The 24,761-nt window shown below is 36.9% G+C and overlaps 1 protein-coding gene across 3 annotated transcripts; it reads left to right on the top strand.

Moving 5' to 3' along the window:
- On the top strand, nucleotides 1-23,449 carry SF3B1 (splicing factor 3b subunit 1). Of its 3 annotated transcripts, XM_086750381.1 has the most exons (25): nucleotides 3-102; nucleotides 5,769-5,935; nucleotides 7,174-7,275; nucleotides 7,972-8,086; nucleotides 9,922-10,001; nucleotides 11,206-11,373; nucleotides 11,532-11,766; nucleotides 12,987-13,199; nucleotides 13,804-13,925; nucleotides 14,632-14,829; nucleotides 14,921-15,022; nucleotides 15,714-15,893; nucleotides 16,354-16,440; nucleotides 16,565-16,835; nucleotides 17,100-17,245; nucleotides 17,332-17,478; nucleotides 17,632-17,757; nucleotides 18,146-18,367; nucleotides 18,619-18,801; nucleotides 18,898-19,009; nucleotides 19,096-19,216; nucleotides 19,638-19,769; nucleotides 20,536-20,808; nucleotides 21,291-21,507; nucleotides 22,817-23,449. In XM_086750381.1, exons 1-25 carry the CDS (start codon nucleotides 75-77, stop codon nucleotides 22,973-22,975), a joined length of 3,906 nt encoding a protein of 1,301 aa, XP_086606507.1. In that variant the 5' UTR covers nucleotides 3-74; the 3' UTR covers nucleotides 22,976-23,449. The 3 variants fall into 3 exon arrangements, 2 of the variants coding, with proteins under 2 accessions (XP_086606507.1, XP_086606508.1); XM_086750382.1 differs by lacking the exons at nucleotides 3-102; nucleotides 5,769-5,935; nucleotides 7,174-7,275; nucleotides 7,972-8,086 and adding an exon at nucleotides 8,303-9,604; XR_015258860.1 differs by lacking the exons at nucleotides 11,532-11,766; nucleotides 12,987-13,199; nucleotides 13,804-13,925; ... (14 more) ...; nucleotides 21,291-21,507; nucleotides 22,817-23,449 and adding an exon at nucleotides 9,549-9,604 and having other exon boundaries at nucleotides 1-102; nucleotides 11,206-11,266.
- The last annotated feature ends 1,312 nt before the right edge of the window (nucleotides 23,450-24,761 follow it).

The raw sequence follows: 24,761 nt of genomic DNA on the forward strand, positions 1-24,761 counted from the left end.
CTCGGCCTTCCCCCTTGTAGCGGAAGTGGCGGGGCCGCGGCAGTTCCGCCTCGGCGTTGTTCGCTCTGGACAAAATGGCGAAGATCGCCAAGACCCACGAAGGTAAAAATGCTCGAAAGGCACCCGCAGCGGTATCCTCTGTGCCCGCGCGCTTGACCATTGTATTTTGGTTGTGTTTATTCCCGAATCTGGGCAGCGTCAGGCCGCGCTCCTCGGGCGGAGGCCGGGCGGGCTGGCTCCGCGGCGGGCGGGCCGGGCCTGTTTGTAATGGCGTCTCCGCTTGTGTCACCGCCATACCCAGGCCGCCACCTCGCGCTCGGGGGCGGAGGAGGTGGGCCGGGGGGGCGGGCGGGGGGAACCTGATTTAAAGGAGGGGAGGACTCTCGCTGTGCACGTGTGGGATGAAGCGGATGGCGGTTGCCCAGACCCGCGGGGGGGGGGGGGGGGGGGGGGGGGGGGGGAGCAGTGTCGGTTAGCTCCGCTTTTGCTGACGGGGCCGGCGGCTCCGCTGGGGCACGAGTCCCTGCTGGGCTTCCGCCTGCCGGCACGATGCCCAGGCTGAGCAGCGTTTCCGGGAAAAGTCGCCCGTGGGCCGCTCTTTGCCTCCGCTCCCGATCACTGCGCACATCTCCCCGCGGCCGCCTCCTGGCGCTCCTGTCGAGCCCTCGGCCGGCGCTCTGAAAAAATTGCACTTCACGCCTCCTCAGTTTCACATCATAAATGCCAATAGCACACGTTTATTCTCTTGACCGAGCCCTTCGGCCTGGTTACGCATTAAACAGGAGGCCAGAGAGGGAGGGTGAACGGGTGTTGCCCGCTGAAAGCCATCATGGCCCGAGCTCTTGCTAAGCACCGCGTCGACGTGGTGCTTGCTGAGAAAAATGCCCCGAAGGAAGGGAAAAACCAGTGTGAGGTCTCAAGCATTTCAGCTGCCGTTTTAGCACGGAGACTTCCTGTCGGCCGAGTGTTTACGTAAGAAAACTGGTCTCTGGGTGGTTTAATGAGTGAGGGCTTTCATAGGCAGTGTGGTGTTATTCTCCGAGGTGCTGTGTGGCTGTGTTCACTACTGCTTCCAGCTCTTTACAGTATGAATCAAAGCTTTTTTTTTTTCTCTTGGACAGTGTGGTTTGCCGTGCTCTTAAATATCTTCAGGCAAGGAAGAATAATTTTTAGAATCATACTGCTTCTGTGTTTTTGCTTTTGGGTTTTCACTCATGTTTCTGTGTATGATAGGTGATCTGCTCTGTTTTGTCTTAATTTACATCCATAATTCATTAAGCAAAAACTGCCTCTGGATGGTGGTTGTACACTGTGAGGTAAGCAGGGCACCCAGGTGTTAATCACCTTGGGGGGCGGTAAGTTTTACACTGAAAAAACTTTTCAAATGGAGAGGCATCCTCTCCCGTGGAAGTGAAGTTAATATAGTCTTTAACATTGCAGACCAGGTTTGAGTTTATAGATGAAGAAAAGCTTAAACCATTGTCTCACTCATTTGTTTAGTTATTTAGATTTTGTTTTGTTTTTTTTTTTTAACGTTCTGGAACACTTTTCTAGAAATTACAGAAGTTGTCTTGTCTTTTGTTAATATGCTATGGCATGCTTAAGGCTCACCTAGGTGAATATTACCCATCACAGTGCCCTGCCTCTCCTAGTACCCAAAGAGCTTTTAATAATAAAATAGTAGATCTTTTCTTTTACTTAAATTGCTTATTTATTGAAGCAAATAGTGGTCAATTGAATTTAATGAAAACATTGGCATGCTTCCAGTTGCATGTGTTTTGATTAGTGTTATATCAGAATATATTTTAAAGGGAGTTGTATGTAGTTAAATAAAAAATTCTGTATAATCGAGTATGACCATGTAATGCAGTCTTTCTCAACATGGAGATATTAGCTGAATAGCTTGATTATTTTTCTTCTGGATTCTCTGATCTTCTTGCAGTTCCTGACTGAGTTTCCAAATTTAGTTGTTTGTTACTAAATTGTCTTAGAAGATTTTTCATGTCTTTGTAGCTTTTGTTAAATACTTGTTGATTGATATGTTCAAGACACAACTGGAAAGAGATCTCAAAACAGTTTGAGATTGTTTCAGTTACATAGCTCAATTTGCTTTAGGCTGTAAAGTTAAGTTTTAAAGGGCAGCTTATAAAGCGTCAATAAATGGTAGAGTTTTGAATGCTGTTGAAGGTAATTTTAAATTTGCATCGCTTATTTTCTTGCTCAAAAAAGAACAGAGATCTCCAAACATAACAGATCTAACATCTATGAGAGTGCTGAAGTAGCTGGAAATTAAGCTGCACGAGGCAAGTTAAATGTGCAAAAATATGATAAGGCATGAAAACATAGAAACTACTTACACTGTAAAATACTACTTCAGTACGGAGTCTGATTAGTATTTCTTTTTTCATGCTGAATAATGTCTTACGTTCTAGTAGAACTCACGCGTATGGTAATAGAGTATAGATTTTGGGAAAGGATGTAATGATCTGGCTGTGAGCTAGATTTTCAGTGACTTCAGATTCAAACACATTGACTTTAATGGGTATGTTTCAAATCTACTGTGCATGTTAAAGTTACTTATTTTAAAATACCAAAATATATTAAAGAGTAAAATATGGAAAAAGGAATGATCAGTAGGATATTATTCCCTCCTTCCCCCCCCCTCCTTTTTTTTTTTTATTCCACTCCTTTTACTGTTTCTCTGTCTTTGACTGAAATTTCTGTTTATGTCCCAGTTGACTAAATCATCAAAGTACTTTGGTTTACACGATGTATTTTTAAGCTTTGTGATAGATAACCCAGCAGGTTTTGCTATGAGAAAATGAGGATGTTCCTTAATCTGCAAACAGTTATAGTCATTGTCATTTAAAGGAGAGGGCCAATAATGAATGAGAACTGTACCTACCCTCTTCAGTAAATGTAGCTATTTTAAAAATAAAGTAAGAAAACAAGGCCTTTAGCCTGTAAAGCATTGGTAAGAACTATTAATAGGAAAATATTTTTGTATTAACACTTTTTTGATACCACCGCTGTTTTAATAGACAATGTTGATGATAGTAGTGGTGGGAGCCCATGCCCAGGCAAATCTCTGTGGCCCATGCGACATGGCAGGGTGCTTACTGGTGCTTTATTTGACTGAGCTACATGATTAGGTTGATTCAGTGAACAGATGATGGAAAGGCTTTTGCATTGTAGGCAAGATCTGTAGGCTTTTTTATTTTGAAGTTGGTTACAGCTATGAATGCATAGTCAAGACTTAATATGCTACTTGAAGAGGCAGGGTGGTGTTCTAGTAACTGCTCTTTAGAAATAAGAAACAATGTCATTATACTGTAAAAGCACTCAATGCTAGTAGTATTGTCCTTGGTAGCAACGGAAGCTTCAGGTATTCTTTTTCACCCCAGTGCTGCATTGCACCAGGCTGCAAAAGGAATCGGGAACTTGATCTGCTTTTTAGAAGAAACACAAATAAATAAAAAAAAATCTGTGAGAAAAGTATTTGAGTTGTGTCAGTTCCATAACCATGCTGTAGGACTACTTCACGAAAATGGAATACTTTAAGATGACACTGGTAAACAGGATATGTGTGATGTGCTGCTGAAGATGGTTAGAGACCTGTGAGCAAGACAAGGATCTTGTCTTCGGCAGTAGTTTTCTTTCTGCTGCTTCTCCAGGAATTAACATATTGGGGAGCAATGTGTCTCGAGTTCTGGACTTGCTGGAATGATTTTGAGGGGAGCTGGATATACCTGAGGGCAGGATTCAGCCGGTGATCATGGCTAGCACTGTCAAGCTTTTGTCAGGTTTCAGTTTCTCATGAGTTTCTGTAATGCAGAGATGACTGTCCAAGTTACCCTGTTCTGGACCTCTGCAAAAGTTTGACGAAGCCCTTAACTGGCTGGAGCAAGATTCTTCTTATCGGCTGCTATGATGTATCTTCTATGCATGGAACTCTTGATAATTTTAGAAATGTACTTCTGCTGTTTCTTTCATTTCCCACTAGACCACTGCAGGAATTGTAGATTTTCTCTATAGAAAACGTGCCTTTGTACAGGAGGCATAACTTGGCTTACAGTGGTGGGATTATTTTTCTTATTAGTGTCAGTTTGTGATAAGAAAAGGACCCAGCCTTGGTCTTGAAGTTTACAGGGCTGACAGATTCCTTTTAAACTAAGCAATTCTGATCTGCAGTCTTTCAATCATTAAAAAAAATTCAGCAAAACCAAACACCCCTCCCCAGTTTATGTCTCAGATCCAGTAACTTGGATGAACAATAATCTTATATTTAAAAAAACCCAATATATTCTAATTTAGTTTTTGCTAGGTTTGATAGCAGATGATGTAGTATAGTGCTTTTGCAAGATATCTCGGTGGGAAAACCTTGTGCAATTTATTAATCTTTAAAAAGAGAAATGTGGAAAAACAGTAAAAAACTAGTGAGTAATCAAGATATATGATTATTTGTGAAGAGAATTTCCTGTAGCTTTTGTAAATTGGCAAATTTCCCTCAAGTTAACATAGCAGACAATACCACTTCAGATGGAAAAGGGTGAATTGCAGAATCATTGAGGTTGGAAGGGACTTTTGAGACCATATAGTCCAGCCCTCCTGCTCAAGCATGATGCTTGGTATTCCTTCAGCCATGAAGTACAACTCTTGGGTATTTTTTTGGCCATTGAAATTATTTTTTGGTCTACTGAAGTTCGCACTGGATGGATAATGTCTTTACATATCTATTGAATCAAATTAAATTCAGATGGAAATAATAAGTTTTTATGGAGTTAGCTGTGCCTTTATATCTCTGTTACAATTACATTTGTTGAAGACAGTTGAATTACTATAACTTATTTTCTTGTTGCATTACAACAGCTAGGAGGAAAGCATGATTTAATTTGGTTCCATGTTTTCTGGGTTAACAAGTTAATGTTCTTTCTGAAAGTACCAAATTTCTGAGGTCAAAGATGACTACCAGAGTTGGTTAGAGTCAGACCCTGATAGGTTAAAAATATGACAAAGCTCCCATTTGTCCTGTTTGAAGGGTAAGCTTTTTGTTATTCAGAAGAATAGTAGACTCTTCAAAGATGGTGATGGAGGCGGGAATAGTTATGAATAAATAACTTTTGAGCTGCCAGAGTGAAAAGAAACTGCTCCTAACTTTTTTTTTTTTTTTTTTTGCTAACTTGGTATCCAGTAGCATAGTAAGAGGTTTGGGTTTGTTTGGTTTTTTTTTATTTTTTTCAAAGATAATACAACTTTGATGTGTTAGATAACACAATACACTGTTCAGTGTTTTATTAAATATTCTCAGATTTGACAACTCATGCAGTAGCTCTTTTGGACAGATTTGTTTAAATTAGCAAAATCGGTTTGCTAATTGATGATAACATTTTGAAATACTTTTTTTTATTAAGAGGTTTACATTCATTGAGAAAGTGTGTTAGTGTAATGTTGAGAAATATTACTGTGATGTAAATTACCTTATCTGCTATCTCTGTTGGAAAATGAGATTTATTAACAGTAGGTTTGAATAGTTTACTTTAGGCCATACAATTGAGGTAGTCTGTGCTGGATAATATTAGAATTTAAGGAAAAGCTGCTTATTAGCATAATGATTTTGTAGTTTTATGTGTCATATTGGTTTATTTATTTAGAGATAATCTTTGATATTGTGTGGAAAACCTCAATTTGTTGTACATAGTAACATAAATATTACATTTTGTGTGTATATGTAAAGACTTTTTTTTTTTTTTTTTATGTCTTTACCCTAGATATTGAAGCACAAATTCGAGAAATTCAAGGAAAAAAACCTGCTCTTGATGAAGCACAAGGAGTAGGCCTTGATTCCACCGGATATTATGACCAAGAAATTTATGGTGGCAGTGACAGCAGGTTTGCTGGATACGTCACTTCTATTGCAGCAACTGAGTTGGAAGATGTAAGTGATTTTATGTATCTGTTCAGGGCATGCATTCTAGGTATTTTGGAATTACTTTAGAGTAATGTTTAATTGCAGTTGCTGAAGTAAAGCGGTTATTGTCATTAAAGCCATACTGGACCAAATAAGTCATATCTGGGAAGCTTGTAAGTCCTAAGTCTGGTGTGTAATTAGTGAATTGTGCTTTGAAAGTCATGTAGACCGAAGCAGAAGGCAAAAATGGTACTTTATCAGTATTAGCCTTGACTGGAATAATTAACTTAGTTCTGTTGTTGCTACCAACGTGAAAAATGATGATGGGAGAAAAAAAATCTAATAAAACTTGGACCAACGAAATTAAGTGACTATTTTAAGATTTCTATTTCTACTTCATTTCAAATTTCAGAGCAATTTTTGATAATTGTCTTTTTAACTGTCTTATGGTCTCCTTATGTGTCCCGCTTGTAAGATTACTTTATGTTAATTTCTAGTGTTAAATATTTGACCACATTTTCAGTTGCAGTAGTGGTCAGAAACTACAGTTCTGACCATAAATACATAGGCAACTACATATTACAATGAGTGAATTATATTTTTAAAAGGAAGGAAGATTGTTTTGTTCAATTTAGTACTAGTTGTTACATGTTTTTAGTGATGTACTGTGTGTCATTTGTAGACTTCTAAGAATTCCTTAATTAAAAATTTCCATTACAGGCTCTCACTGAAATCAGTTCATGGTTTTAAGAGCAATTTTTCTTTTGGGTTGCTGTAAATTATTGCACAGAAACTGACTAATATGAGGAAATAGATAGCAAAAGCATCTTACACCTTCTGAGTAATTGTTACTGCCATTGTGATTAAGGTCAACATTAATATATATCTGAAATTTTTACTGTTCCTGAAGCTTTTTTATAGGGTTACTTACTGAACCTAGTTCTAGATCTACTAGCTTTTAAGAAAAAAATAGTTTTCATATGCTGACTAGGGAACAATATCAGTAGTGCTAATATGAAATACAGACTTTTTGTATAGCTAGTGTAGATAGCATACTTGATTACATGTAGCGTATTGCAGGTTAATTTGGTTCAGCAGTTTGGGAATAATAAAATAAGCTATATGAAAAAGCATACTAAGATTTGGAATTAGTTGTTGTAATTGTCCATTTTCATCTTTTTTATGACCACAGTATGTTAATTTGGTATTATTTTATCTAAATACAGTATCAGCATGACAAATTTGCCATGTCTTTTTACTGACAGGATGATGATGACTATCCTTCTACAAGTTTGCTTGGCCAGAAGAAGCCGGGGTACCATGCTCCAGTGGCATTGCTTAATGACATACCGCAGTCTACTGAACAGGTACATCTTAATTTAAGGCACAATAAAATATTGTTGTAGATATTAGGGTAAAGAAGTGTTTAAGTTTTTTGAGACCAGATTTTCTCTTCTGGAAATACAAGATGTATGTTAAGGGCTATGGTATTTTACTTTTGCTGTAAGCTTGTTACTACTTTAGGTTAGAATTCTACAAGGTGATAAAAATTGACACTTCTGCATATAAAGGCAATGTGGGCATGCACTCTAAACTATTAAAATTTTTTTTTTGATCAGTCGCATACTTCAAAAATTAAAATAACTGGAAAACTTAATGTCCTTTATACTTCTGTTTTTGTAAAGAAAATGTAACACTTAAGTTTTATGTTCCTGGAGTATTTTTCTGTGAAATTTAAAAGCATATGAAGCAGCATTAAGTCCCCCTGCAAAAAGAAGGGGAAGATTGACAGCATGAAATGCTTTAGTAACAAGTGAATAAGCTTCTTAACTTCTGACAAAAATTTGCTGTTTTATTTAAAAAGAAATTCCGTTGTTAAAAAAAAAATCAGTTACAGAAGTAAAATTTGTATTAGCAGAGTGTTTTAACATTCCTACATAGTTGAGATTAAAAATAAAGTAGGCCTTTTTAGTAATACTGGAAGTGAATACAGGCTTGTGGTCACCAGACAGTTTTCATGTTGTTTTTACAGTTGTGACTAACAAGCTTTTTTTTGTTTTTAGTATGATCCTTTTGCAGAACACCGTCCTCAAAAGATTGCAGATCGGGAAGATGAGTACAAAAAGCACAGGCGTATGATGATAATTTCCCCTGAGCGTCTTGATCCTTTTGCAGATGGTAATTTATTTTGACTTTTCTATACCCTTAATGAAGTTTGTCTTTAATTGTCTTTAGCCCTTTGATTTTGGTTGGCATGCTTATAAACTTAGTTTTGTTTTAAACATCCCCTTTTTATAGAGATTTGGTTGAAAACCTAGTTGCCGTATTTTTCATTTTTATAATACAAGTTTTCTTTCCAGGTAGAAGGACAAGAAAATAATGAGCCATTGCCATAGAAACACAAAGGGTTAAAGGTTTCTCTTTTCATTTTGTTTTGGGTTGTGCATTATACTTTGAACAACTTGTGTATTGAATGCTCAAATTCTTTCAGTACCTTGAAAGTTGTCATTCCAAGTCATAGAATTACAGGGTTATTGCTTTTGAAATGCTAGTTCTCAAAATAGAGCACCTGATTCTTACCATCCTATGTAAACCTAGGTGGTATAGCTAAAAGAAAGAAAAGCATATATAAGACTTTGATACTATTAATAGTTCAAGTCTGTTCTGATAATTTTAGAATGCAAGTCAGGAAAAGGGGTGTTAGTGGGTCTGACAGAAACTTTCTTCAGGTGAGTGAGTTTCACATGTGGCAATAAGGTGCCTGTTGGCTTAAAATTAGTAGCTATTTTGCAGGTTTTACAAATGAGAATTTCAGCCTGCATGAATTAATAGGGATATTAATTATTTTACTTGCTTAATTGTAATTGATATAAACATGTATTGTCAGAATTCACAGGCCCATACTAACTGTCCTTAATTTCTTTCCTACAGCAGTACTGCTATATGCCAGTCCTGTCTGCATTCTTAAGGGTGCAGTTCAACACATCCTGTGTAGATTATGGTGAAAAAGTATTCCAAAGGAAAGTCCTATCAAAGCTAGTGTCAGAATGACACTGCCAATTGGGCAATGATCTTCAGCATAGAAATGTTTAAGAAGTTTATTTTTTTCCCTAAATTATAATGCTATACTACTTGTATAGCAAATCTGCACATTTTTCTTAAAGAAAAGTGTTTTTTCTTGACAAGTCTAATTTTTATAATGTTGGGCTTCTTGTAAAGTATTTAAAAGTTTAATTAACTCAAGCTGCACAGCATAAAACAACATATGGTATACAAAACCCATTACCTGTGAGTATCATTGTGGTGGTATTTGTACTGTATTGCATTCAGCTCCCAATGACAATTGTACCTTGAGAAGAGGGGGAAAGTGCCATCAAACAGTTTTTTGGGGTTTTTTGTTTTATTTGTTTGTTTTAATGAAGCCCTTTTACAATATGACACTAGAAAATCTGGGAGAAGTGTCCAGATTTATCAAACTTGTAAATGGGTCTTTATGATAAAACATTTTAAACATTACTTAGGTATGCAATAGTTATTTGTAGTCAGATAACAACTAGGACTTAACAGCTTACACAAGGTAATGTTTTGAATATAAATATCTTTCCAAAGTGTTACTAATGGTAAAGAGATAATTTTCTAGGCTTCTATTCTGCTGCTTGAAGTCAGAACTGCTGATGGAGACAAAGGCACGAAAGTGTACGTATTCCGGATTAGCAACCCAGGAACCCATCACTTCTGAAGGCTCTTTAACTGTGTTGTCATTTTATCATTTATATCGGCTTTAAAATATTTGTTTGAAACTGCAGTAGTTATGTTTGTGTTCAAACAGGTTAAATTGATCAGCAAACTGAATAAACGTAAGATACATGTAATTTTTTAAAATTTCAATCAAAAAGTAAAATTAAATGATCATGGAATAATATAATATTAGAGCAGGACAATAGAAAAAGTCAGTAGTTTCTGCTTATCTTGTACTCATTGTGTTCCATTCCTGTTGCTGTTCTCTTCCACAGGAGGGAAGACACCAGATCCTAAAATGAATGCCAGAACGTACATGGATGTTATGCGTGAACAGCATTTAACGAAAGAAGAGGTGTGTATGGGCAGAGTTTTCCACTTGAACTTAGTTTCATTTTACAGCCTTTGAAAGTATGTTAAGAAAGTGAGAATGGAAATTCTGTTGACTTTTTGTCTTGACTTAGAAGTCTTTTTCTTTGGAAAATTGTGTTCTTTGCATATTGAAAGTCAGTAGAATTTAAAGATGAAAGTTTTGAAAATCATCTGTTCTATATAATACCTAAACAATGGAGGGAGAAACAGTCTCAATATATTTTAATCTGGATTTTTTTTTATAGCTCGTGGACGTTTGTTGTTTGTTTTCTTTCAGAGCATGAAAAACAAAAATTTACAGTCACTGAAGGGTATTCAGTGTCAGAGGTGTTTGTTTTTGCGAGTTCTGTGTAAAGGGAATTCAGGGAAGTTTTGAAAGGCTTTTGTTGAAGCACCTTGCAACAGATGTTGCAGTACTAAGAATTGGTGTAAGGTTGACATTTCATTTTAAATATTAAAGTACATGCTTTATTCATGGCTATTAAAACTCATTTTAATAGGTAAGAAGATACTGGTAATATAATCAAATTTCTTGTGTAATACCTACAATGCCATCTTGTTAATTGGAGCAAGATCTTGTAGTTCCAGTGACCTCTGTAGACTTACATTGATTTACTCTACTTCACTTACCTTAATTGAGGAACTAGTTCATAATTTTGACAATCTATACTGTTCATGGACACACTGATAAGTTAAAAACAGTCTGGGTTAGTATACTGTTTTGATAAAGTCATATCAGAATTTTAAATAAGAATTTCAGGGCTTTTCTGTGTCGTGAGATGTGACTCATAAACACATTTTCTGACTCATCCACTTTTAAATTACTGAAGTGGAACTTGTTTCAAACAGATGTGTAATGATTTTAAGGCGTACATATAGGTGACAGAAACTGATAGCACTCAAAAATTCTCCATGCGTTTGCATTTGTTATAGTAACAGCTTTTATAAGAAATAAATTTAAAAAAAACTCCTCCAAGCACATAGCTGCTCTATCAGTATAGAATACTTTAAAAAGATAATAAATTTGAAATTAAAATAGTAGCTAATTGTGTGTTATTTGTGCAAAATCTCAAAAATAGCATAAAAAAGATAAGACACAGCTGAAAAATCTCTTTTAAAGATATAGTCTGAAGAGGCCGCCTTAAGAAATCTGTTTCTTCTGTTTGTCTTTTTGTGCCCTTGAATAGAGGGAAATTAGGCAACAACTAGCTGAAAAGGCTAAAGCTGGAGAGCTTAAAGTCGTCAATGGAGCTGCATCTCAGCCACCTTCAAAACGCAAACGGCGTTGGGATCAGACAGCTGATCAGACTCCTGGTGCTACACCTAAAAAATTATCCAGTTGGGATCAAGCAGAGGTAATAATCCTAATGTTCATCAGCATATCTACAGAAGACATTATTAATGCTAATACTCTTGAATTTCAGAAGTTTCTTACTCTACTAAAAAGAGTAACTAGCACTCTTTTACTATGTAGCATGAGAGACATTAATACTTTTGACTTTGTCTTGTATAGACTCCTGGACATACACCATCTCTGCGGTGGGATGAAACTCCAGGCCGTGCAAAGGGTAGTGAAACTCCTGGTGCCACACCAGGCTCAAAAATATGGGATCCGACTCCCAGTCACACACCAGCAGGAGCTGCAACACCCGGACGGGACACGCCTGGTCATGCCACACCAGGCCACGGAGGTGCCACTTCCAGCGCACGTAAAAATCGATGGGATGAAACACCTAAAACAGAAAGAGGTATTTATTATGCGCTTTACAGTTCACCATAAGTTTTGAATGGTTAATTGTGTGGGATTTTTTCATCTTAAGAAGAAGTCAAGCAAGAAGTAATTATATTCTGACACCTAGTGGTTGATGTGAAGTGATGTTTTTGTCTGAGTTTGTAGCATTCAATTCTGCTTGTTAGCTTAACTCACATCTATGAAAGCACCTTGACTCAAAACTAGAATAAAAGTTCTGTGGTGTATCTAGTGACCGCTGCTGGTTGGGATTTTAATGTGTAAAGGGCATAGTCAAGGAGCTAACGTTCAGTTGCTTTTCATAGAATCGTAGAATGGTTAGGGTTGGAAGGGACCTTCAAAGGTCATCCAGTCCAACCCCCCAAACGTATACATTTGCACATTGAACTCCCTCAACTATTCATATTCCATGAAATAATCCATCAAGTGGTACTGACCATAACTGTTAAACCTTCCCAAACAGCAAACATAATTACCATAAATAAACCAGTTCTTTATACCAAAACCAGTCTCAAAATCCACATTGGTGGTGTAACAGCTCATTGCAATAGGATAAGTCAGCAAAGAGTTAGTGACCGTCTTTGACAGCTCATGGAGCACAGATGAGATCCCAGAGGATCCACTTGGCAGCCTGCTCATTTTTGGCAGTTTTATTTCGTGTAGGCCTGTTTCACACCCAGAAATCTCCAACTTTCGCACAGGGCTAAGCAGCACCGCGTGTTTCTCCTTCATGATATATTTACGCATGTTGATTTTGAGCTGTTTAATTTTTTTGAGGAAGTTAGCATTAAAACAAGTTTTGGAAGTGTTTTCTTGCCTGCCTAATTTGAATCAAGTTCGTGTGTCTGAGAACAGTGAAACACCATTGTTACGTAATGCGTAATCAAGGGAGGGCATGGAGTACTTTGTCCAATTTATAGAATTTCTGAGTTCTTTTGTATTTTTTAGGCTTTTATCTATTTATACTAAGATTCAGCAAGAAGTTGACAAGCTTTTTTCATGTAATGAAGTTCTCTGTTGGATGTTTTTAGTGTAATGCCTGTGTTTTTTCAATATTCACCAAAGTAGTCTTTACTTTTTGTCTAGTGTGTTTGTTTATTTGATATTTGATTTGTGTAGACATGAGGATGAGATACTGAAAATGGGTTTGGATATTGATACTATAGTTGGAGTATATACTGTGCAGCTTTCTGCAAAACTTGTTTTGTTTTTCCTTAGATACTCCGGGACATGGTAGTGGATGGGCTGAGACGCCTCGAACAGACAGAGGTGGTGACTCCATTGGTGAGACACCAACTCCAGGAGCAAGTAAAAGAAAGTCACGATGGGATGAAACACCTGCTAGCCAAATGGGTGGCAGCACTCCTGTTCTGACACCTGGCAAAACACCCATTGGTACACCAGCTATGAACATGGCAACTCCTACACCAGGTAAGCTCAGTCCATTCTATAAGGCTTCATTTCCACTATTTGTGGATAAATGAAGTATTTACCTTTATACTGTATTTTGAAATATACTTCTGCTTAACATTTTTCTCCTGCCTGTATGGAATGCTCAGTTTACCATTTTTAATGCTTACAGCAACTCAGTTCTGGAGGGCAATGGAGACTAAGATTATCTGAAGTCCTAGAATAGTTTGGGTCGGAAGGGACCTTCAAAGGCCATCTAGTCCAACCCCTCTGCAAGGGGCAGGGACATCTCCAACCAGATCAGATTGCTCAGAGCTCCATCCAACCTGGCCTTGAATGTTTCCTGGGATGGGGCATTCCACCACCTCTCTGGGCAACCTGTGCCAGTGTTCTACCACCCTAATTGTAAAAAAAATTATTCTGTTAAAAAATATTCCTGTTCAATTTAATTGGTAAAAAATTTATAAAATGCTCTCTGAAAGTTTGGTATCTTACTGGCTACAGATGTGGAAAGTGCTGTGGAAACTTTGGCTCGAGAGAGTACTTAAGTAAACAAGTAATCTGCATACAGAAGACTTCTTAAAAATCCTTTTTAACTTTTTTTTTTTTTTTAATTTGAATATAGGTCATATAATGAGCATGACTCCTGAACAGCTGCAGGCTTGGCGTTGGGAGAGGGAAATTGATGAGAGAAACAGACCACTTTCTGATGAAGAATTGGATGCTATGTTTCCAGAAGGATATAAGGTAATTCATCTGGATTAAAATACAGCAGACCATGATGGCTTTTTTTCTGCCAGGGGATATTTGGTTTGGGTTCGGAGGGGGTTGGGGGGAAGGGTGTTTTGTTTTTTTTTTTTTTTTGTTTTATTTTGTTTTTGTTTGGTTGGTTGTTTTTTTTTTTTTTTTTTTTTAAACAAAGTTCTCCCAGAAATAGATTGTTTCACATTAAGTATTGATTATTGGTCGGAGAAGTTTGATCAGTTTGGGTACTGATTTATTGTAAATCCATTAGAAAGGGAGAACTAAAGATCATCTCAATGGCCAGTTTTTATTCTGCTTCTCAATGTTTTGAATGCCTGTTAAAGTGAGGAATAAGCTCTGAATGGACTGAAAAAAAATATTAAGTCCAGAAGTAGAAAAATAACAGATGAGAGTAACAAATTCAAAGTCAGCAAGTACACTGTATTGATACAGATATTGAAGTGTTTCTTTAATTCTTTGTAAAGAGACTTCAAAGTTTATTGCAAGAGACTTCCAAGCTCTCAGCAGTGGAAGTCGGCTTTCTGCTGAAATGTCATCAATACAGGATAAGCACAAATACAAGCTGTCGTGGTGAATTTGTCCCCGGACAAATACAATGGAAGATAGAAGTTTAGTCATGTTTTGTATTTGATGTCTTCCTCTTTTTATATCTGTTGTGATAAGATAAATTTTGTTCTTTCTTCTGTAGGTTCTTCCCCCACCAGCAGGTTATGTACCTATTCGCACACCAGCTCGTAAGCTGACAGCAACTCCAACACCTTTGGGTGGTATGACTGGATTCCACATGCAGACGGAAGACCGGACTATGAAGAGTGTTAATGACCAGCCATCTGGCAATCTTCCATTCCTAAAACCAGATGATATCCAGTACTTTGATAAACTGCTGGTAAATGAGATTTCATACATACTGATTGAAGTTTCCTGATTTCTTTTGAATATGTAGCAATGCCTGTTTATTTGTCTGGAATTATTTGTAGGTTGATGTTGATGAATCGACTTTGAGTCCTGAAGAACAGAAGGAGAGAAAAATAATGAAATTACTTCTGAAAATAAAGAATGGTACACCTCCCATGAGAAAGGTAAGATGAATTGTCAGATACATTTATGTCACTTTATTTTCCAAAAAATCTACATTTATTTTGAGGTTTAGTTTCAGTTGTCCCTGGGATTCTCTTTAAGATAGTCTTCTAAACTTTGGTATCTGTTTAGTGCTTTCTTCCTCTTCTATATCTGTGTGGCTTTTTGTTTGTCATTCGATGTAATTTAGTATTGCTGCTCTTTTTCAATTAAGAGAAACTAGATTTATCCTGCTTTCTGCTTACAGGGCTTCATAATTTTCTGCGTCTTGCTTCTTACACTTAAATTAGCAGTGTAGCTCTTAGTTAAGTTTCAGCCTTGCACATTATGGAATATGTTAGCAGTCTTTTCTGCACAGTTTTGCTTTAGATTGACCGTAGCGCCAAGCTGCCTAGATGCAAGTAAGTGCTGTATAAGCTACTCTTCAGAAGGAGCCATTCTTAATATTAGACCAGGGACATGCGTTTCTTGAAAATGGAACATCTGGGAGCTAACATCAGGGTGTTTCTCTTCACTCATACGTTTTTACAGATCAGCATAAAATTATTTGAAGTAGATTTTTGCGGTGGTAGGAGCAAGTATTTTGAAGCCTGTGGTTACAGTGAAATACATTTTAACTTCATTAATATCTACCTGGTTTGGAATTATTCAGTATTGTTTCCTTAGTTTAACTGATAGGTTCTTTTTCTTTAGGCTGCGTTGCGACAAATTACTGATAAAGCTCGGGAATTTGGAGCAGGGCCATTGTTTAATCAGATTCTGCCTCTGCTGATGTCTCCAACGCTTGAAGATCAGGAGCGTCACTTGCTTGTCAAAGTCATCGACCGAATTCTTTACAAACTGGATGACTTGGTCCGACCATATGTACACAAGGTCTGATGCAGTTTACTATTTCATCTTTGATTTGCTTTTTCTGATCATTGCTGGGAGAAGTGTCTATTTTATTTGCATATCAGAAGATGATGGTACCATGGTTTTTTAATGTAATTGACTTTTGTATTTTTTCTTAAGCCAAACTTTAAGGTCTTGTAGTGTGATCAAAGTATGGGCTTTATAGTATTAAGGCACGATGTAAAAATGATCCATGCGCATGTGGGGGTGGGAAGGAGATCTTATCTGATCTAGGTAGTATCTCTAGGCCAGGTCCTTCGGAGACAATGAGTTTTAAAAAGAGTGTAATAGATTTAAATTCACCTCCCCCCTCCCCCCCGGTCATCATAAAGCTTTAAGCTTGGATCCATGAAATCACCTCTGTTTCATGGAATGTATTAGGGACAGAAATACTAGTAAAAGTACTAATTAATTAAAATCTTAATTTGTTTGTCTTTTTCAGATCCTTGTTGTCATTGAACCACTGCTGATTGATGAAGACTACTATGCTAGAGTGGAAGGCAGAGAAATTATTTCAAACTTGGCTAAGGTAAAGTTCCATCCTTCATTATGGCACTGAGTTAGCTTATAGCTGCAAGTTTATAAGCGTGGCAGAGGAGTTAACTGTGTTGTTCATAAATTCAATTGGTATGTTTTGTATCTTTTTCCTTCAGGCTGCTGGTTTGGCAACAATGATCTCCACAATGCGACCTGATATTGATAATATGGATGAATATGTCCGAAATACTACAGCTCGAGCCTTTGCTGTTGTTGCCTCTGCTTTGGGCATTCCTTCTCTGTTACCCTTCTTGAAAGCTGTCTGTAAAAGCAAAAAATCCTGGCAAGCTAGGCATACTGGCATCAAGATCGTACAGCAGATTGCTATTCTTATGGGTTGTGCTATCCTGCCTCATCTCAGGAGCTTGGTTGAAATTATTGAACATGGTAAGTTTTGCTTTCCTAGGCAAAGATTTTTTAAACTCACTTTATATTTGGAAAACTTCTTGTACGCTAGTGAGGCACAGGGATAGTAAGGTCCTTGTTTTTTGTGTTCTTTTGACACTGAGAAACAGTTCAGCTGACTCTGAAAGAGGAATAGTGGTTCAGTTTTACTGAAAATAAGTTAATACCTTTTATGCTGCCCCTGTATATTTTTGCTATTTTGAATTTAAGTCACAAGAAGTGGTACTAAACGCTATTTTGTTGCAGGTTTGGTGGATGAGCAGCAGAAAGTTCGCACCATCAGTGCTTTGGCTATTGCTGCTTTGGCTGAGGCAGCTACTCCCTATGGTATTGAGTCATTTGATTCTGTTCTGAAGCCTCTATGGAAGGGTATCCGTCAGCACAGAGGAAAGGTATATCTACAATACTTTATGCGGTTTGAACTGAAATGGACGTGTGTGTTCTGTAACTCACTAGAGATATTTCTGTATTTAAATAGGGTTTGGCTGCCTTTTTGAAGGCTATTGGTTACCTAATTCCACTTATGGATGCTGAGTATGCAAATTATTACACCAGAGAAGTCATGCTAATCCTTATCAGAGAGTTCCAGTCTCCTGATGAAGAGATGAAAAAAATTGTGTTGAAGGTATGTCAGAATGATTGTTTAGCATTAATATAGAATATGTATGTTTTTCCTTTTCTTAAAAAAACTAAACCCAAACCAAAATAACAACAAAAACCCCACCCAAAACCCCAAACACTACACAATTTAAGTTGTTGGATTTTTATTTCCTGACAGGTGGTAAAGCAGTGTTGTGGTACGGATGGTGTTGAAGCAAACTACATTAAAACTGAAATCTTGCCACCTTTTTTTAAACACTTCTGGCAGCACAGAATGGCATTGGACAGAAGAAATTACAGACAGGTATTTTGGGTTTTTTAGCTGGCAAATTCTTTGCAGTAGGAGAAAATACGCATTAGAATGTTAATTCAGGCTAGATGCTTAATTGTCTTGTGTGTCCTGAAGCTGAATTTTGTTTGGACTAGCGATTTAGAAGTTATACAGGTTCTTAGGAGGCTATCAAGATACTTCACATCTGTGAATATAAGTCTACATCCATTGTAAGGTGGGGTGGTTCACCCCATTTGTGTTGTTTAAAACATTGTATGATTTCTAAAGGTCAAAACAGTTGTTCGTATGGGCTTAACATGCATGATGCTGTTTCTCCTCTTTGGAGTAGGGAAATTTATTTTTCAGATGTAGAAAGTAGATTTTTAACAATGCTTGCTTACTTAACATTTCTGTATTTCAGCTGGTTGATACAACTGTGGAGCTGGCAAATAAAGTTGGAGCAGCAGAAATTATTTCTAGAATTGTGGATGATCTGAAGGATGAGGCTGAGCAGTACAGAAAAATGGTCATGGAAACAATTGAGAAGATAATGGGAAACCTAGGGGCAGCAGACATTGATCATAAACTGGAAGAACAGCTTATTGATGGTATCTTGTACGCCTTTCAGGAACAGACCACAGAGGTATGGCCAAGAGTATTTAGTGTTTGGTGCACTTTAATTGTAAGCTAGCTCACTGTTGGTTATGCACAAATAATATGCTTCTAAGTTAGATTTTTAGAATCTTTTTTTAGATGTCAGTGCTCTAATCAGCAAGATCCAGAAACAAGCTCTGGAATGTTAGCATGTTAATAGCCATTTTAGATGAGGTCAAATTTAATTAAAATGTAGTGTTGCTGTTGGTCTGATTTTTCCTTTGTTGTTTTTGCACTCAGGATTCTGTGATGCTGAATGGTTTTGGCACAGTGGTTAATGCTCTAGGCAAAAGAGTTAAACCCTACTTGCCACAAATCTGTGGTACAGTTTTGTGGCGTTTGAACAACAAATCAGCTAAAGTTAGGCAGCAGGCTGCTGACCTGATCTCTCGTACTGCAGTTGTCATGAAGACTTGTCAAGAGGTATTGTATTGACTTCTCCTACTAAATTTGCTGTAGTATGTCATAATAATGCAAGAGAAAAGAAAATAATTTCTAAATCTTTTTACTTGGTTGTAGGAAAAACTGATGGGACACTTGGGTGTTGTGTTGTATGAGTACCTGGGTGAAGAATATCCTGAAGTACTGGGCAGCATACTCGGAGCGCTTAAGGCTATTGTGAATGTTATAGGTACGTTTGTGTATTGATTACATGCCTGCTCAAGAGCAACATGAAAAGGCATTATAAAACTAAATATGACTCTTTGAATTTAATAGGTATGCACAAGATGACGCCACCAATCAAAGATCTGCTGCCACGGCTTACACCTATTTTGAAGAACAGACATGAGAAAGTACAGGAAAATTGTATTGATCTTGTTGGGCGCATTGCAGACAGGTAAACTGACTAATGATAAAATATTTGACCCTCTGTGTGGAAATTATTGTAGCAAAAGCTAAAGTTGAGTATCAGGTTTGGCTTCGAGCTATTTATTGTCATATCTCTTGATATGTCTTAAGTTGTGTATGAAGCTTAAGATGTTCTATTTAGCTGACTGACTGTTGAACATATTGTAATTACATTATTTTGCAAACACTTTAAGAAGTATGTTGTCCATTTATGCAAAATTAGAATGCACACAATGCAACAAATTGAGTACACTCTTAACCAGTGAAGGTCTAATGTTAACAGGAATTAAGGAATTTGCTTAAGCAGTATCTCTTTGTTGACAGTAAATGAATAGGTGCTGCAATTTATGTGGCTTTATTTAAAAACCTGTAGCATCACTGAAGAGGTGACTCACTTTATTCTCTTTCAGAGGTGCAGAATATGTTTCTGCAAGAGAATGGATGAGGATCTGCTTTGAACTGCTTGAATTATTAAAAGCTCACAAGAAAGCTATCCGAAGAGCCACAGTGAACACTTTTGGTTATATTGCAAAAGCTATTGGGTAAGTTGGTTTAATGTTTATCCTCTTGTATACACAGTTACCTAACATAGTGGTAATTATGAGTTTTCTGGTGAGAATTATTCAGGCTTCTCTACATTTAACATGTGAAATGTGGAGCCTTGATTTTACTCATTTTGTAGAAGGAGAATACATTCACCTGTTCTTCATTAACATAGGGTGCTGCACTTTTGAACTGAATTTGTAGACTAGCAAGGTTAGAGTCTTATTTTTCCACAGATCAATATTTTTACTGATTTGCAAGTGAGTCTTTGCCACTAAGGTGATAGTGCAAGCCAACAGATTGTAAAATGAAGCACAATTTACATCTTTATGCATATTCTTAAATAAGTGACTGATGACTGACTTAATACAGGTACAGCAAGCAACCGATGAATACTGTAACTGTGGTTGTCTGTACAGGACGTTTCTCTGTCAATGTGTATGGTTTTATACAAGTTTGTAACTACTTGTGGGATCAGAGTAATAGTGGGGGGGCTGTTGTTACCCTCCAGCGTTTACAAGAGGGAGAACAGAAGGCAGGAAAAAAGGTAAGTCTAGAGAAGTAAGAAAATGTTGGTTATGAAAAGAGGATCATGCAGTTGCTTAAGCTGTTTTACACTTTTGTAGTTTATGTTGTTTCCCAGTTATCTAAACTTTTTTTAAGGGCTAAGCCATGCTTTTCTGCCACTTGCTATGTGAAACTCAACCAATCTATCCAAATCCTCTCTGAGTCTATTGACACGGACGCGCATGTTATCTCTTCCAGACCTCACGATGTGTTGGCTACACTGCTAAATAACTTGAAAGTACAGGAAAGGCAGAACAGAGTATGTACTACAGTAGCAATTGCTATTGTAGCTGAAACATGCTCACCTTTCACAGTGCTGCCTGCACTCATGAATGAATACAGAGTTCCAGAACTGAACGTCCAGAATGGTGTGTTAAAATCTCTTTCTTTCCTGTTTGAATACATTGGAGAGATGGGAAAAGATTACATTTACGCTGTTACACCATTGCTTGAAGATGCTTTAATGGACAGGTGAGTGCACTTCTTTCTATCTGTGGTACAGTTAGCCATAGTCATGTATTTGAAGTATATAGCTTGGACTTAATGGTAGCAAATATACATATTTTCCTTGTTTGCTGAAGGTGTTAAGTGACTGATAATTTGGAAGCCATTACCTGCAAATAATTCAGATTATGTACTCCTATTTTACTAATATTTTAAAAGATTAAAATGATACAAGCATCTTAAGCGAGTCAAGACTTCTTACATTCAAACTGCTTTTGATAATTTCTACTGTTAGTACTTCTGCTGAGGAATTAGCATGCAGTAATTTGTCAGAAAACTTTGTCTTTAATTTACTGGTTTTTGTTACTCTGCCTCTTACTGTCCGTAAATATGCATTGAAAGTGTATGTTAGTGCTTTCAAAAAAAGTGTTATAGAAAAGAAACGCTATGCTTGTTCAATCGTGTATATTCAAGTATAATTTACTAACAGACTATTGTTCTCTTTGCAGGGATCTTGTACACAGACAAACAGCCAGTGCTGTGGTGCAACATATGTCTCTTGGTGTTTATGGGTTTGGCTGTGAAGATTCTCTTAATCATTTGTTAAATTACGTTTGGCCCAATGTGTTTGAAACCTCTCCTCACGTCATTCAGGCAGTTATGGGGGCTCTGGAGGGCCTCAGGGTTGCTATTGGTCCCTGCAGAATGTTGCAGTATTGTTTACAGGTAAGTCCTTATGTGTACTGGGATAGCAGAGACAGCAATTATCAGGCAGGGCTTCTTTCCAGGAGACAAAAGAAAATCAACTGAAGATGATTTCCAGCAAAGGAAAACAGTGTGGCTTTTACAGTATTCTTTAAACGTGGCATTCCATACCAAGGACTTCAATAATTGAAATATGCAATAAACAGAGATTTTGGTATAGGGAGATAGCTGATTACGTTGAGGAACTTGCATAGAAGTAGAAGGTAACTTAGAATATAAATTGGCTAAAATAGCCTGGCACTCTAATATGTGACATGGAAACATCTCACAAATTTTGAGGACACTAACTAATGACCGGGGAATAACTTAATAGTGCAAGGGGTTCTGAGAAAAAGTAACAAGTGAGATAAATAAATGAGAGGATAGGCTTAATATTAAATCAGCATTATTTGTCATGAGCCAAGAAAAACAGTAAGACTTTTAAAACTTTAAGAGTGAAGCACTAGAAAACAGTGCTTTGATCAGAATTTATGCCATTAGCGTCAACACTAGTTACTTCAGCTTCTGTAAATGTGTATGTGGCAGTAACATGTGGAGGCTCCATTTCTGTGTAATTGCACGTAACAGTTCTTGCTGCGTTGGCTATAAAATCTAAACTCACGTAACAGGTGGGAAGCAAGGATGAGTGTAATGCAGATCAATGTAGAGATGATGTGGCAGCATTTTATTAATTATTTGCAGATACAGAATTTCACTGTGTTTTTTTTATGGTGGAGGTCTCAGCATAAAGATGCTGACATCAGTAGGAAGGTGAAGGAAGTCTCTTGCACAGTGTACTTTTTTTTTCAAATACTACTTGTATATTCTTGTTACATAGAACTGTTTGTTTTTTTTTTTCCTAGAGCTTTCACATTCTGCTCATTTTTTTTAGGTTTAATAATAGTTTATCTCATATATTCCTATCTAGCACTCTGCACAAATCATAATTAGCAGAGCCGAAGGTAAAACTCAGTTCCAACCAAGTATAATGCAGCAGGTTTTATTTTTTATTTTAAAAGAAGAATACAAAACTAGAAATAAATTCAGTGGAATTTCTCCCTGCAGAAAAAAAGAAGATAAGAAATTTGTCTCTAAATAAAACTTAATTACTACTTGCTGGCTTAGTCACAAAAATTGGGAGTGACACATGTCATGTACCTTCTCTGTTTTAAGTGGTGTTAGTTACTTTAGTTGCTTTTTAAAATGCTTATTGTGCAAAACTTGATTAAATTCAATAAGAGACATTTAGACCTTAAACTTCTAATAAATTTTGTTCTGTTCTGTTTTCTAGGGTTTGTTTCACCCTGCCAGGAAAGTCAGAGATGTTTATTGGAAGATTTATAATTCGATCTACATCGGATCACAGGATGCTCTGATAGCACATTATCCAAGAATCTATAACGATGAAAAGAACACCTATATTCGTTACGAACTTGATTACATCTTATAATCTTCTTGTTCAGTTGTTTGTGTTTAATGCACAGCTGTTCTTCAATTAAACGCTTCAGATTTGATTATGTAAAATTTTAAAATATTTGAGATCAGTATAGAGCTGGTCAGAGGCAGAGCTAGGAATCCAGTAGCATGATTTTTTAAAATATGTCCTTGTTTTTTGATGTTAAACAGTTAAAGCCAGTAGTGACCAAGAAAACAGTGATTACAATGTACTGGAGGGATTTCATTTTGGATTCATCTTTATGAAGATTTAGATTTCATTCCTTGTGTTTAAAGGGGAAGTTTATTTGAGAAATAAACGTTTGTGTATAAAAACTAACTTGTGTGTGGTTTTTGGACAGAGGGGCTTGTAAAAAGAGTCCCTTTAGATTAAGTATTTGTTCATGTAATAAGTAGGTGGCATAAAGCATTTTAACCCTTTTTGTCATCCCCTAGCTTTTGAATAAATAAGAAAAACATATAAACTGTAGTTAATGTGTGTATCTTTGTCATGCAATAATGTAGCTGTAGTCTGGCTGATGGTTGTAGTACTGGCAGTTTATTTTCATGGAAAAATCGGTGTTTAATTGCTTCTTGTTACTGCTTCATCCACAGTGTCCTGGTTCTGGGAATGGATTAGCTTGTTAAATTTTCAGAAGTTAAGCAGTTTATTGGAAATGGTGTATGTAAAATCAGTTGCACAAATTATGTATGCTGATCATGTTTAACCATGCCTTAGCACGTATGGCTGTATAAAAAGCCAAATAGTATTTATAGGCTATGCTGTAATTCCTATAAAGAGCTAGGAAGGTAATGTCTCCAGCACCTGAGATGAGACAATTTATGTGTGTGTGACGTAGGAAATGCTTCAGCTTGAGATAAGAAAAGCACTTTATTTCTTAATTTGCTTTTTTTCTGCCTGTATGTATACTAAAAAGGTCTTGATATCTGACAGTAAACCACATAAAACACAAGGTTAAACCATTCTGGTGGTGTTGTAATTATCTTACAACAAAACGTAGTAGTTGGCTATCAGGCATGTTGTTCTGGGAGACTTTGTTTCAAGTTGAGTGATTAAGTTCCATCTTACGAAGTTCAATGCAACGTTGTTAGCTGACTTCTCGCTGCTGTTTTATGTAAGTGTGAGATTCTTTAGCTGTTCAGGATACAGAAAATTCCACTCTACCTTTCAAGGCCTAAGTTTTTGTTAGGGGCTTGAGGTGGCGCAACAATGACGTGGGACCCTTTTGTTTATGAAGGTACTGATTTGTTAGGAAAAAAGTTACTTTTTAAAGCAGCATGCTTTATTCTAAAACTTGTTAGGTTAAAACAGCTGGAACTTCTTGGAAGTCTATTGCTGAGCTGTTCCCTTGGACGGTAGCATGCATTCTAGTCTATTTCTAGTGCTTTTTCATTTAATAATACTGTTTGTATTACAGATGGTGTGCTGTCTTCATTTCTTAAGTAGTTCTGCAAGATAGGACCAAGCAAGTGCCAATAGAGAGGGTGGAGGGCTGAGAAACCACTGAGTTTTGAGAGACTAGCCAAAAGAGAGCTCTGAAACAGGTAGGAATGGATGATGGCTCATGACTTCTAGATGCATCTTAGCAAAATAGTTATTTTACACAGAATTCACGTTGTAAAAATTTTCTGGTAAGATGGAAAGGAACAACTTCAACTTACTCTCATTTTTGTGTCTTTCAGGCTCATCTCTTTAATTATCAAAAGTCTGTTCAGAAACCTTTTTGAGGAATATACAAACTTTTTTTTTTTTTCCTGAGAAAGAGGGAAAGGGGAAGGAG

Source organism: Chlamydotis macqueenii, chromosome 6, assembly GCF_036417535.1.
Source record: "Chlamydotis macqueenii isolate bChlMac1 chromosome 6, bChlMac1.mat, whole genome shotgun sequence".
Taxonomy (NCBI): Eukaryota; Metazoa; Chordata; class Aves; order Otidiformes; family Otididae; genus Chlamydotis; species Chlamydotis macqueenii.

Coding starts and splice junctions, on each gene's coding strand:
- SF3B1 (XM_086750381.1), top strand. CDS start 75: ATGGCGAAGATCGCCAAGACCCACGAAG. Junction 15,023..15,713: donor GTACACCTCCCATGAGAAAG/GTAAGATGAATT, acceptor CTTTTTCTTTAG/GCTGCGTTGCGACAAATTAC. Junction 18,368..18,618: donor TTCAGGAACAGACCACAGAG/GTATGGCCAAGA, acceptor TTTTGCACTCAG/GATTCTGTGATGCTGAATGG.